We start from the raw sequence: 14,582 nt of genomic DNA, 5'->3' as shown, positions 1-14,582 counted from the left end.
TTAAATGCATCAGTTCAAGCATCCTCTCTACTAAAAGTCACGATCTAGCAATTAGGTAATACCAAGAAGGGAACTATTCTGAAGGTGTAAATGCTGCTTGTTTGTGTTCAGTGTTTTTTTTAGCTGTTCATGTTAATTAGTGGCTTTTTTGTATACTGTGGATTCTGTTCCTATGAGGGTATATGATTAGAATAGTTACATCTACCCTTGACTTATGAAGGGGTTTTTTTTTTTAAGGCTTGTGATAGAAAGTAGTAATTAACCCCGAGCCTAGTAAATTTCCAGCCTTTGAGATCAAAGGCAAATACACTAGCTCCATAATTAGCTTTGTATGCTACAAAATTAGATTCCAGATGAAAAAAAAGGAGCCTTTATTAAAACCCATGAGCTTTGTAAAAGGGAAAATGACTTCAGTAGAATAAGAGCCCCAGATTGCTTTGGTTAAGGAATAAACAAGATGCCTCTTTTATGATAATGCAAATATTGGCACCGTTTCCACATTTTGAGGCTTTGCTATAAGCAGAATATTTCTGTGTGCCTTCCAAATGGTGTGGGAATTTTAAAAAAACCACAAATTGCTTGTTTGTTGATGAAGTGCATAGAGGTGAATTCTGAATATGAAAAGTAAAAGGAGCAATATGAAACTTGAATACCAAATCTTGGGCTTCGTATAGCTGCATCTCAACACATGTTTTTCTGCTGCAGAACAAGCTCTTTCTTCACACATTACTCCTGTGTTAACACACATATAGTGTCCAGAAGCAATATTGTCTCACCCATGTCTCACCTTTCACCCCACCTTCAAGTGGTCGCCGTCATTCTTTTCCTCAAAAATTTGCAGGTTTTTCTGTTTCCCAGCAGTGAATATTCCACTAAAACAGCAACTATAGAGCTTTGTCTCCTCCCATATATGACAAAAAGCATTATTTATTGAGCAGAACACATCAAGTACCACAATTTTTTATTTATCGAAATATGGTATAATTTGAGAAATATATTATCGCTTCCATACAACTAGGTGTTATGAACTTCAGAGAAAATTACAAACCTTTCATGTTGGTTAATATTAATAATTTAACTGGAACTTTGTTTTCAGAGACAGCGGGAAATGTTGCAGAAGATATATCAGAAAGATTGTGCTAGTAAACTATTGGCTTTGTTCACTCTGTAGACTTGTGTAAACTTTCAGAGATCTGGAGTGAATGGTTGGGTTCTGAATCTGTGTCCATGGCAATCTGTTCAAAGTATAAAGGGAAGTTACAATGGTGTTAACCCATGAAAAGGGTTGGCTGTTTTCATGGAAAGCTGTCAAGACCTGCTTTGCATTCATATAGCCAAGTTAATCAGAGCAGTGAAGAGTAAAAGATTTCTATTTCAGAAGTGGCAGTGGTTGTTGTTTTTTAACCAGGTCTGTGGCCACACTATAAAATGTGAATTGCATTGCTTAAATAAATTCTCCTCCATTTTGATTCCTGGATCTCCTCTCTCTACATTATGATCTGCACAATATTTCACCAGCACAAATAGTTAAATAGGGGTTTTTCAACCCCCCACCCCCCTTTCTTTTTGCTGTCAGGCTGAATGAGATAATTGATTTGAGAAATGTACTGAAAAGTTGGTGGAGAATAAGAGGGTCAGATAAACATCTAATTTTCCATTTGCATCCAATTGACATAAAGTAAAAACATAAGCATGTCTCATAAGACCAGTTTCATTCCTACTTGACTGATATTCTGGCTGTTCATCAATGTTTCTGGCATCATATTCCCAGCATGCTGCCTCAAGGAGAAGAAAGTGAACTTGGGCTAGCTAGCAAAGACTGAGGCTGGGTCCCCACACTCCTATTTCCTGCAATGGGTTTTTTAATCTGTGTTCACAGGATGTTATCCAAAATACATATGCATCCTTTGCTTTGTTATAAAACGTTACCCTTTGATGGTGTGGTTTCTCAAACCATCTTTGCAATGATTGCAGTCCTTAAGGTAAAGACCCTGACCATTAGGTCCAGTCATGACTGACTCCGGGGTTGTGGCGCTAATCTCGCTTTATTGGCCGAGGGAGCTGGCGTACAGCTTCCAGGTCATGTGGCCAGCATGGCTAAGCCACATCTGGCGAACCAGAGCAGTGCACGGAAACGCCGTTTACCTTCCCACCAGAGTGGTACCTATTTATCTACTTGCACTTTGACGTGCTTTCGAACTGTTAGGTTGGCAGGAGCAGGGACCAAGCAACAGAGGCTCACCCCATCATGGGGAATCGAACCGCCGACCTTCCGATGGGCAAGTCCTAGGCTCTGTGGTTTAACCCACAGCGCCACCCGCGTCCCTTAAGCCATTCCTAATAAAGGTCTACTGATGTGAACAGCTTGGTGGTGGTGGGGAGCTGTGAAATGCACAAGGAAAAGCACAGCTGCATGCTAAAGCAGTCATATGAACACACCCTAAGACTTTTGTAGGGCTTTGCCATGCAGATAAGATAGCATGCTTCCAGATGGAGGTAAAACCCCAAAATACAATTGAACCTGCCAGCCGACCGTGGATTAAACTGCAGGTCTACATTCCATCCTGACAACTGGTTTGATGGGACAGAGGGTATCTGTGGGAGGGGGGGTATGGGCTGGAGTGGGTCAAAATTCTCTCCTAGATCTAGCTGATCCTCATAGTTGCTATTTACAAAACCGTAATGGTATGTCCCCAAACTTTCTCAATAAAGGTTCCATTTTCTAGTTGCAGAAAGTTCTTGGGTCTTTCCAAGACTATTTCTATCTGGCTGTGGAACATGGATAGCTTAGTGCAACACTGCTATGACCTTTCTGTTTACAGTTAGCTAATCTGAAGCCTGTAAGAGAGTGTCTCTACACCGAAGAGTTTCCTGTTTAAATAGAGGGATAAATAGAGTACAAGATGACAATTGAAGAAAGGTCATGGCTTCCATTATTTGGTTCAACAAACCAAAATGAGACTTTCTTGTTATGTCAGTACCATGAGATGTTGTAAATGTTTTTGCTGTTGTGTTAGTAAAAGGGTGACATAGTACTGAAAAGCAAAGTTTATGTCTATGTTGGTTGTTTCAAATACTGCACCTTTGTAGAGAAAAATATATCTGAGTTTTGATAGCACTGTGGCGTCCCTATAATCTTTTAGATTTTGGTTATATTTTGTATGGCTTTAGTAGGGCCTGGATAGACCCAGGACCCTCAAGGTAGCATATTTATCTCACTTTCTGAAGGTTTACAGATAGATTTGGATTGCTTCATTTACCTCTGTTTTGATTCTGTAATATTAACTTGCTGTGGTCCATGCTCAAACTCAATGTGTATTTATAAGCCTAGCAGTTGCCTGTGGGTGAGCAGTGTCGAAACAGTAACAGTGTATAGTTGTTACTTTGTCTCTCCATATTTGGTGGGACTGAAGCCACCAAAGGCATGTGTCTAGGACTGGCTGGAAACTGAGGAGTTGTGGCTGGATACCAATAAGTGGGCACCAGGAGAATCAAGATTGGAGACTGACTTGGACGAAGGTATCAGTGATCTGGGGGAGGCTGGGAGAAGCTGCAGGACAGAAGAGTGAAGAACCCATGCAGGAGGAGGGAGAAATAAGTAAGCCTGGTGTAGAGTCAGGGGCTTCCACACCTCCTCTTCCTGCCCACAACTCTCCTGCTCCACTGTCTTCCAGGACCAGGAGAGGATTGAAGTCAGAGGTACAGAAACAGATTCCACGCAGTTGGACTCTTCACCTGCTAGTGGGCAGCTCAGGTGGGGAAGATACATAAGCTGAGGTTCAAGGTGGGGCCTCTGTCTTGTTGCAACTGCCTCATTGGGTGCACACTTGAGCTTTCATGAAGCAAAGTTCTGGAATATATGTGTGTATCATACCTGCTCCAAAATTGCCCTTTGTCAATTTAAAATTATATTTCTGTCCACCTTTACAACAAGCCCTCCCAAGTTAGCTTGCAGTAAAGAAACATAATAAACACAATATCAGATTAAAAACACACATGGGGCAGCAATAAGATCAATAAAAAGTTTGGCGAAATGAATTTAGGAAGCGGGGCAAAGTGGAGCTCTTGGTGGAGAGAAGTCTACAAGAGTAGAAAAACCATTGAAAAGTCTGCAGTATCTCCTAGCCTAGTTGACTTCAGTGGAGAGCCAGACAGCAGGATCTCTGAGGTTAATATTAGGGCCCTGGTAAGGTTCATATGGGTACAGTTGGTCTTGCAAAAACTCTGAACCTAGACCATTCAGGACTTTAAAAGTTAGCATAAGAACTTTACATTTAGCTTGAAAACAAATGGGTAATCAATGAACTTAGGCAATGAATTGATTACTAAAAACACCCAGTATAAGTGGTCTTTTCTCAGTAGATTCTGTTTGATCCAGTTATGTGTGTGTTAGAAGGAAAATCCATAGAGGATTCTCCAAGTACTTCCTAACACATGTACATATTACAAATACCGGCCCCTGCTGGGTGTGTGTGGACTGCAACTAGCATATGCCACTAGTCACATTTTTGTTCATCAAACTGAACATGTTGGGAAATGTTGAGCCTTTGTTAGATAGATTTGTAAAAACTACTATAAACTTGTAACATTCAGAGTACTACTCCTTTCTTATAACAAAATAATTTTACATTCGTATGTCTGATAAGAAGAATACATAACATGCAGCTGCGAACAGTTATTTTTTCTACAGTTAAATTTGTTTAATCAGTTTTATTTTAAAAGTGCATTTTTGAATTTGAGCTGCTTTCACAATGAATTTTGTCTGGCTAAGGGCTGGCATACAGAGTAGGTTTTTAACCACTGGTGAGAAATTTTCCCTGTAGCCACTCCCATTTAGTAGCCTAAATGCACACCATTTAAGTTTGTTTTAAAATACAATAAGAATTAACTGACTAAAAGTTTGTTTTAAAACAAAACACCCTGATAGAGTATGTTCCTATTACCTCAAGTGCATCACCTACGTTGCCATATTTCTGACAACTTAAAATATACCTATAATATCAAACGAAATTTCAGTTTATGTTCCCCATGTCGTTTTATTAATGGAATTACTTTGGACTAAAGTGCATAGCAGCAGCACTCTTCATAAGCTATCTTATATTATTAATTAATTAATTAAATTTCTATACAGTGGTACCTCGGGTTACATACACTTCAGGTTACAGACTCTACTAACCCAGAAATAGTACCTCGGGTTAAGAACTTTGCTTCAGGATAAGAACAGAAATCGCGCTCCGGCGGCACAGCAGCAGCAGGAGGCCCCATTAGCTAAAGTGGTGCTTCAGGTTAAGAACAGTTCCAGGTTAAGAACGAATTACGGTAAGTACTTAACCCGAAGTACTCTCTGGAACTATCATGAAGAAGAGCTTCAGAAGGCGATCAAAGGGTCTGGGTTGCTTCATATGGTGAGTGCCAGTCCTTGAGGTACAGTGGTACCTCTGGTTAAGAATTTAATTCGTTCCGGAGGTCCATTCTTAACCTGAAACTGTTCTTAACCTGAGGTACCACTTTAGCTAATGGGGCCTCCCGCCGCCGCTGTGCAATTTCTGTTCTCATCCTGAGGTAAAGTTCTTAACCCGAGGTATGACTTCCAGGTTAGTGGAGTCTGTAACCTGAAGCGTTTGTAACCCAAGGTACCACTGTATTGTGGTCCTGAGCCGTTTAAGGCTTTATAGTTCAGAACCAGCACTTTGAATTGGCCTGGCAGCCCATGTAGTTGGGTCGGTAGTGGTACTATATACTCAAACCGGTGCCACTCACCCCAACTTGGACAGCTGCTCCAGAAGGATACCATGGTTGATGGTGTCGAAAGCTGCTGCGAAGTCGAGGAAAATTAACAGGGACACATGTCTCCTGTCTCTCCCCCGCCAGAGGTCATCATCCAGGGCCACCGAAGCAGTTTCTGCGACAAAACAGGGCCTAAACTTTCTAGAAAATCAGCTTCCTCCAAGAGCAGCTAGATTAATGTGCTGCTTTCAGTTTCTCAGCTTTATCATGGAAAAACTTCCTAGTTTTAATTAAATTAATATTTAGCCTAAATTAAATATTTAGATTAATCCAGTTATTAATTAAATTAACAACCCAATTTATGGATCCTAAGGAAATTATAACTGACAGGCATTTAGCAATATGAGTTTGCCTCACTTGCCAAGCAAGAGTGTGCCATTGTAACTATGCCAACACAAACCACAGCTATTATGTCAATTATAGCTAAATATATTAATTGTTGAAACATGTTCATTACACACAAGGGAAAGCCTACAAGGAATGTTTGGAAAGGTTCGTGCTAAACTAAGCAGTCTTTGCCTCTCCATAGCTCTTCTCTCTCTATGTCTGCATGTTGAGATGCCCTGCCAAGCAGAACCCTGTTATGTTTTCTCCTAATGATAACTACCCAACAGAAGGTGACCTGGGCACCCTTAAGCTTCCACTGTTTTTTATTTATTTCACTGTCGCTATAGGTGAGATATTGAATAAAAAATTTCCTTTATAAGTTTTGTAAATTTTCTAGCAAAACAGCTTTGCTGTTCTTCAAGCTGTCTGCTTCACACATCCGGACTTCCTGTTTCCTCTACACTTTTACCTGTTTATCCTTATTTGTTTGCACAAAGTTTGCAGGGAGGTTATACAGCTTCAGCAGTTTGTGGAGAATTAATTTATTTGTGGAGACATTAAATGACATTGGGGCACGGGTTGAGGGGAAGCAGGTTTGTTGTTTACGAGTACCAAATCAATTTCGACCTCCTTTGTAATGTTTTGTTTTTAAATCTTTAAGATGATACTTTTGTTTCCCATTACTTATTTACATTGCTCTGAATGTATATTTCTTCAGTAATGTTTTGTTCTGTGTCTCTTTTACTTGATGTTTTAATGTGTTGTAAACCACTTTGAGATTTTCTCTCTCTTAAAAACAAAGTGGTATGAAAATGAATAATAATAATAATAATAATAATAATAATAATAATAATAATAATTGTAAAACCTGAAATTGCTGGCTTATGATCAGCAATTAAAAAAAACAACCAAACACCCCTTTATGATGACCAATTAAACAGTCACAAAACAATGAGAAAGCTTTTGAGTATACCAGAACTATTCATCAGCCTAGATGATAAGCAAAGAGGAAGGAGTGAACCAATACTGCTTGCCCTTGCATAGACCTGTAAGATCAGTTTGGGCATCTTGGGAAATTCTTTTTATGGCACTGCCCCATCCAGATCTCATAGTGCAGAAATCCAGAAATGGGCATTTTCTGCTGTTGCCCCTGTATTGTGGAATGCCCTTTGCTGGACCAATCAGTTGCATCAGGTTTCTTGTGAAAGCTTCTCTTTTAGCCCAGGCTTTCCCTGATCCATGACATTGGCTCTTATTTTGTGTGTTTGAATCTTCCAAATTTCTGTTTTATTCACTTTCATATGTTGTCATGCTCTTTTATACTGCTGTCTTACTGGTTCTAGGTTGCGTATTTTGAAAATATACAGCATTGTGAGTTTTTAAAATATATTGCCTTTTAGACTGCACACTGCTTGGGGATTTTTGAATTATTAAATGGTGCATAAAAAGCTTTTAAATAAACAGATACTGTAGGTCAAAAATTCATTTTTGCTGCATAGCCTTAGAAGAAGATTGGCTATGAGTGTGTGGCTTGCCATGAAGACTGCCTGCGCTTCAGACTTTACCACTGCACAACTTATGTTAATTACGTTTCAATATTGTGTGAATATAGAACAAAGGTAGCACATTGACACTGATGCCGTTTCTTTTCTATTTTGTCTCTGTACTACTTGATGCTGACATGTTTTATTATTGCTTGTTTATTTTAGAATTTGTTTCTGGATACATTAGACAGCAACGCAAAATTATTGAAGAGGTTGACTGGTCCTATTCAGGTAAGTGTACTATTCGATATTTTATGACGGTCTGTTATTATAAATAAGCAAACTGTCTTTACAATGCAAACTGAATCAACTGGGTAAAAATGTGCTCCCACATAGATTAAATCTTAGCTACTAAAAGCATGAAGAGATCAGGGAGTGTTCTGTATTTGGTCTTGTACTTAGATTTCCCCTTCCTAAAAACAAAACCTGAAGTTCAGTCCCTGAATATGAAACAAGAGAGGAACTTTCTCAACTCTTCTGGATTCCTTATTGAAGATGAACAAATAACTTTCTAAAGTTGAGTCAGCAGGGGGACCAGGGGAAGTGTGAAACCAGTGTGGTTTTTATTCTGAGTACCTGCATGATAGGGATGCGGGTGGCGCTGTGGTCTAAACCACTGAGCCTCTGGGCTTGTCGATCAGAAGGTCGGCGGTTCAAATCCCTGAGATGGGGTGAGCTCCCGTTGCTCGGTCCCAGCTCCTGCCAACCTAGCAGTTCGAAAGCACGTCAAAGTGTGAGTAGATCAATAGGTACTGCTCCAGTGGAAAGGTAAATGGCATTTCCATGCACTTCTCTGGTTTCACCAGAAGCAGCTTAGTCATGCTGGCCACATGACCTGGAAAAACTGTCTGCGGACAAACGTTGGCTCCCTTGGCCAGTAAAGTGAGATGAGCGCCGCAACCCCAGAGTCATCCACGACTGGACTTAATTGTCAGGGATTCTTTACCTCTTTACCTGCATGATTGTGCATTTACTGCCATAGTTTTGCTTAGTGTGGTGGGTGGACTGGGCCTTTAAGTGCTTCAGTAGTGGTCCAAGTCACCATCCTATAAATCAGAAAGCAGTTAGGATGATGCTCTATTTCAACTTTTTCTGGAGACATTCACAAAAAAGGTCCAAAAGAAGTGACTAAATTACCGTATTTTTTGCTCTATAAGACTCACTTTTTCTCTCCTAAAAAGTAAGGGGAAATGTGTGTGCGTCTTATGGAGCGAATGTAGGCTGCACAGCTATCCCAGAAGCCAGAACAGCAAGAGGGATCGCTGCTTTCGCTGCGCAGCGATCCCTCTTGTTGTTCTGGCTTCTGAGATTCAGAATATTTTTTTTCTTGCTTTCCTCCTCCAAAAACTAGGTGCATCTTGTGGTCTGGTGCGTCTTATAGAGTGAAAAATACGGTAGATTAAACTCACAGAGTTTGGAGGCCCAATATATTGTTGGGGTGCTGTCATACTCAAACTGTCTGTGACCTATGTCTTCCTTCCTAATCTTTGTTCTGCATACAAACATGGGAGATAAAAACCCTGCTAAAGAATTATTATAGGTAGGCTTCGCACAGGATTTCAGCATGCATTCAAGAGAGGACAAAATTTCCCCTCAGGTTGCGAAGCATTGGCAGATCTACTTTACAGCTGTTTTTATAGCCTAAGGGCTTCTACTGCACACCTGCAGATCTTTTCCTTTCCTTGGTGTTCAGACCTGCAACTGGATAATATGCAAGTGGATTAGCTCATTGTCTACAGTTCCTAAATGATTAAAATCTCGAGACACCTCAGCTGTGGTGTTCAGATACAAAGCCATCTCTTGGGCATAGCCATTTCCTCTTAGGAGACAAAAGTTTCTATGCCTAGCCCAATTAAACTATTCTTTTGGACTGAGTATGCCTTTGGAGTCTGATTTGTGCAAGAAGTCCTTTTGTTCTTATATTTATATCACCTAAATGTGGATATAGTATCTTACAATGTGACTGAAGAGACTTCGAAATTCTGTAAAACATAGGATCTTTACATGATCAAGAAATAAGGCTAAGAGATTATTATATTGCCTATACAATCTCTAAGACCTGATACTTCCTTTCTACATCTCTTATTTTCTGCTTGTATTTCTTTTGCCAATTTTTGTTGTTCCTTCTTGCTATCTCCTCAAAAAACCCGACATTTTCTAAATAGCTTCCTGACTCTGGTAATTGTCCATTTACATAAGAATTGAAGTTGATAGCACTAGCGGCACTATTTCTAGTTGGTTCAAAAACACTTATACTTTGCACCAGACATGGTCATCACTTCATGGATGAGTGGCATTTTAAGCCATGTCTCTGCATATTACTCCAGTGAAATACACAACACTGGCCTAATAATATGTTACCTTTGCTGGAAATGCAAATCACTGATAGCTAATCAGTATCATAGCTGTCAACTTTTCCCTTTTCTTGCCAGGAATCCTATTCGGAATAAGGTAATTTCCCTTTAAAAAAGGGAAATGTTGACAGATATGTTCAGTATGCGAGTGACCTCATCAAACTACACCTGTTTTGTGTTACCTTATGAATCCTTCCACCTGAAAAGTGCAGGTTATGGATGCCTGCCATATATAATCAGGAAAGCTATTTCACAGAACAGGGGCATCATAATCCTTTGGTGTGGTGTTTTGCTACTTGAAGTAGGGTTCTATGTATCTTGAAGGTGCAGTCCATAAGCATGCTAAAAGCCTACCAACAAGGGCTGCCCCCCATATGAACTGACCCAGGCGCTGCAGTCATAATCTGAGGCTCTTCTTCATGTTCCTTCTCAATGAGAGTTCCAGAGGATGGCAACATGAAAACGAGCCTTTTCTGCAGTGGCTCCCTGTTTGAGGCTGGCCGGCGCCTTCATTACATATCTTTAGGCACCATGCAAAAACATTCCTCTTCTCCCAGGCCAGGGGTCTGCAACCCGCGGCTCCGGAGCCGTATGTGGCTCTTTTACACCTTTGCCACAGCTCCGGGGCGGATACTAGCGAGGGGAGGAGGCGCATTGTGCGCCCCGACACTCCCCACTGTGGCGGGTGCTGTACTGGCTGTAACGTCGCATGGGGGCGGTGCGTGCGTTTGTCACGCACCGTCCCGACGTCACCTTCCCACCCGCCCGCTACATTGTAAGGGGCATGTACGCTGGTCACTGCATTGAAGGGGAGTGAAGAACACACACACACACAAAGGTAACTTGTTAATTTAACGTTTATTTCTATGAGGAGGAGTAATTCTGAGGGGTCAAACAAAGAAATAATATAAAAAGTGACAAAAACGTTATTTTTATAATGACGAGTTTTGCGGCTCCCAGGTGTTTTTTCTTCGGAAACGGGTCCAAGTGGCTCTTTTTGTCTTAAAGGTTGCAGACCCCTGTCCCAGGCCATGGGCTAATTGAACAAACTGTGGCCTTTTAAAACTGGAGGAGGGTATATTTGTTTGTTTGTTACTATGTTATGTATGTTTGTGTTTTTATATTGTAAACCACTCTGCAAGCCATGGACGGAGGGCGGTATAGAAATCTAATAAATTATTATCCTATTATAGAAAAGTTGTGGTGGAGCTGAAGTTAACCTCAGTCTTAGCCAAAAACCAAGGGACATAAGAGAAACTAAAGCTTCTGTGACTGTTATAAAAAGTTGTGTTTTCCCATGATGACTGAGGCAGTGTAGCTTTCACCAGAAGCTTCCTGCTTTCTTATGCAAATAGCATTTAATTTGTCTTTCTTGCTTAGATACAACGGGAGGTCATGCTTAGGTTTTTGCTATTGAAACAAAAACATTGACTTTCTTGCCTTGTTTTAATTCAACTGAATACACAGCTGATGGTCATAGAATTGGTACTTTACAACTTGTAGATGCAATTATAACCAGTGGTCTGATAAATTCTGTGAAATTCCATCAAGTGTCAGCAACTGAACTTTTTAGGGAAGTGCAGGAAATACCACAAAAGGAAGCCAACCCTTTTAATTCCATATTACTATATGGCTGCTAGCCAAACCACATGTTTATTGGATTGTGGTGAACTTCTTACAACCTCTTACAACTGTGAACATGGTGTTCTCAACCATGAATGTGTTAGAAGAAAAGCTAACCTTCCAACTCCAAAAGCTGAAAGTCAGTCACCAAGTTCCACTTGGTGAAACTGGATAGTTTCACTTCTTGCAAATGGAAGTCAAGAGCCTAGGGACATATCAAATCAGGACCGGCCCACCCATGAGGGGACTTGTCCAAGAGCACGTTCTGGAACACGTGCATCCTGGTTTTGGGTTTCCAAAAGTTGGACGGTGTGCCACCTCTCACATGCACACCATGACCCTGATCTAGGTCATCCATCCCCATAAACAACAATGATCACACAAGGCTAATGATATGATTGATGACACATCTAGTTTGCCCCGCATAACTCTTTAAAACTGCTCTCAGTAAGCGACTTGACTTACAAATAGGCCAGTTATAGACATTTATGCATTGATGCTTTTGAATTACATTGATGCTTTTGAATTATGGTGGTGGAGGAGACTCTTGAGAGTCCCATGGACTGCAAGAAGATCAAACCTATCCATTCTTAAGGAAATCAGCCCCGATTGCTCACTGGAAGGACAGATCCTGAAGCTGAGGCTCCAATACTTTGGCCACCTCATGAGAAGAGAAGACTCCCTGGAAAAGACCCTGATGTTGGGAAAGAGAAGGGGACAACACAAGGAGAAGGGGACAACAGAGGACGAGATGGTTGGATAGTGTTCTCAAAGCTACCAGCATGAGTTTGACTAAACTGTGGGAGGCAGTGGAAGACAGAAGTGCCTGGCGTGCTCTCACAAAGAGTCGGACACAACTAAACAACTAGACAACAACAACAGACATTTATGCAAAACTATAATTTTATTACAGTCATCATGCAGGACAAAAGAGCAATTCTATGCACTCTACTTGAGAGTAAGCTCCATTGGGACTTGCTTCTGCTTAAATAAACCCCCCATGCATAGGGTTGTGCTGTACCTCACAGATTTCATTTCAGATCAGTGAAGCATTTAATTCCCCCGTCTGCCAAACATCCCTGAAATAGTAGTTAAAATATGTTTTCAGTTGTCCACAGTTGTTAAATCATGAAGCAAATTAGGAAGTAGATGTCACTGTCCATTAATCTAATGAAAACTATGTAAGAATTCTAAGTAATGTAAGTAGATTCTATACTTGTAAAGCAATGATCATCTTTAAAATACCCCTAGCTAGCAGAACAATGGTGGCAGGGGAACCCTGATAACTTTTCGTCTTTCAATTTAATTCTGTACAGCAATCCACAGTACTAATTGCATTTTTGAATGCAACTTTAATCTTTCCTTCTGTCTCACAAAGTGTACCAGAAGCATTTATTAGATTATCTTAGACAATAATTTGCTTTCAGTGTTTCCCTTTGTTATAAAACATTTATGTTCTCAGTAGAGAGTTCAGCAGCTTGCTTCCATATTCCAGAAAGCACAAACCATTTTGCTAGTGATATTCTGTACTTTACCTTCTCTAGGTATATATATATTTTAAAAAATGTGAAAATACATTTTCTCACTTTTCCAATGCAAAAGTGTTAATTGTAATATATTATGAAATAGAAGCGTTAGGTGCTTTGGCTTCAAAGCTATTTATCTGACATATTGGACAAGAGACTTTTGTAGTTAAGTGATGCATAAATTATTTATTTAATCCTCACAAAGCACTTAATTTTGAGGAATGATGAATTTGTAAGGCAGCTGCAAAATCTTTTTATGCAACGTTATCAAGTCTCAAGGCATAGTATAATCCAACTGAGAAGATGATTCACACATACTAGGTTTTGAAACCATGATAGCACTTGCAGGAAAAATGATCATGTAATAGTGCTACAAAAGTATGATAGGACACAGTTTTGGTAAAATGAATCTTATGTTTCTGCTCTTGACAATTTAGTCATAATTCTGAAGGAGCTATTGTAACAAAAATATGTAAGAGGAGATGTCACGGCCACCCAGGACGGGTCCCAGCTCACCAGAGACCTCACTCCGTTGCAGTTTATTTACAGGAAAAGTTTATTGAAGATTTCTGCTTCTCGTACAGTTCAGCATTGTGGCCGTACGTCTGTCACGTTAGACCGCTGAAGTCCCCTCTGACTCCTCCCCTCTTCCACACCAACTTAATAGCCTGGCTCTAGACCACCTCTTCCTCTCCTTTCTTTTCCGCAGGGTCTTCCTGCCCCCCTGGGTTCCCTCTCTCCGTGACTCGCCTGAGGCTGAATCCTCTGCCACCTCTTCCCCCCTCCTTCTGGCTTTAGGGCCGGGCTCCTCCCCTGAGCTCTCTCCACTTCCGCGCGCCTCTACGTTTGAACTTGGCGCGCGTACGTTGCTGCTGACCTTTCTTTCGACCGCTACACCACCCCTTGTTCTGCTCTCCACCCTTTCCGGCTGAACACCTTGCTCCAACCCCCTTTCTCTGTTCTCTCCTAATCCTGCTCCCTCCGAGAGGCTGACGACTCCACCCCCTTTTCTCCGTTCCGGCTGAGACGCCTCTTGCTGCGTCTGTCTTCCACTGGGCTCCTCTCCGCTTCTCCCTTCTCCTCCCTTTTGCTTGATTAAGGTAACCCCCTTTTGAGAATCCTCTGACTCGCTGCTCAGACTCGTGGATTCCCTCAGAATTCCGTCATCTTCTTCCTCATCCTTCTGCCCCTCCTCCCACTCGCTCTCCGTCTCCTCTGTCATCTCCTCCTCTCTCCCAGAAACCCTGACATCCATCCCCCCCTCGAAGCCCCCCCTTCCCCCCTCCCGCTCGCCGGGTGCAGGTTGAGGAAAACGTGGTTCTTCCGGGGTCGGTTCAGGATACAAGTTGTCCACTTCAACGTTCTCCTCTGTCATCTCCGTATATGTGTGTTCGAACTCGGGTTCCCCACCCACAGACCTC

At 41.2% G+C, this 14,582-nt stretch overlaps 1 protein-coding gene across 6 annotated transcripts in view; it reads left to right on the top strand.

The window, feature by feature from the left end:
• Positions 1-14,582, top strand: part of PTPRZ1 (protein tyrosine phosphatase receptor type Z1) — a 120,772-nt gene that overhangs the window by 20,929 nt on the left and 85,261 nt on the right. For all 6 annotated transcript variants that reach the window (XM_081928818.1, XM_081928817.1, XM_081928816.1 and 3 more), the window contains exon 2: positions 7,824-7,889. In XM_081928818.1, the coding sequence (XP_081784944.1) occupies positions 7,824-7,889 (66 nt within the window). The remainder of the gene's footprint in view (positions 1-7,823; positions 7,890-14,582) is intronic.

Source organism: Podarcis melisellensis (genome assembly GCF_964234715.1).
Source record: "Podarcis melisellensis genome assembly, chromosome: 10".
Lineage (NCBI taxonomy): Eukaryota > Metazoa > Chordata > Lepidosauria > Squamata > Lacertidae > Podarcis > Podarcis melisellensis.
The sequence above is the reverse complement of the archived record's forward strand: the minus strand, read 5'-3'. Positions and strand labels throughout refer to the sequence as shown.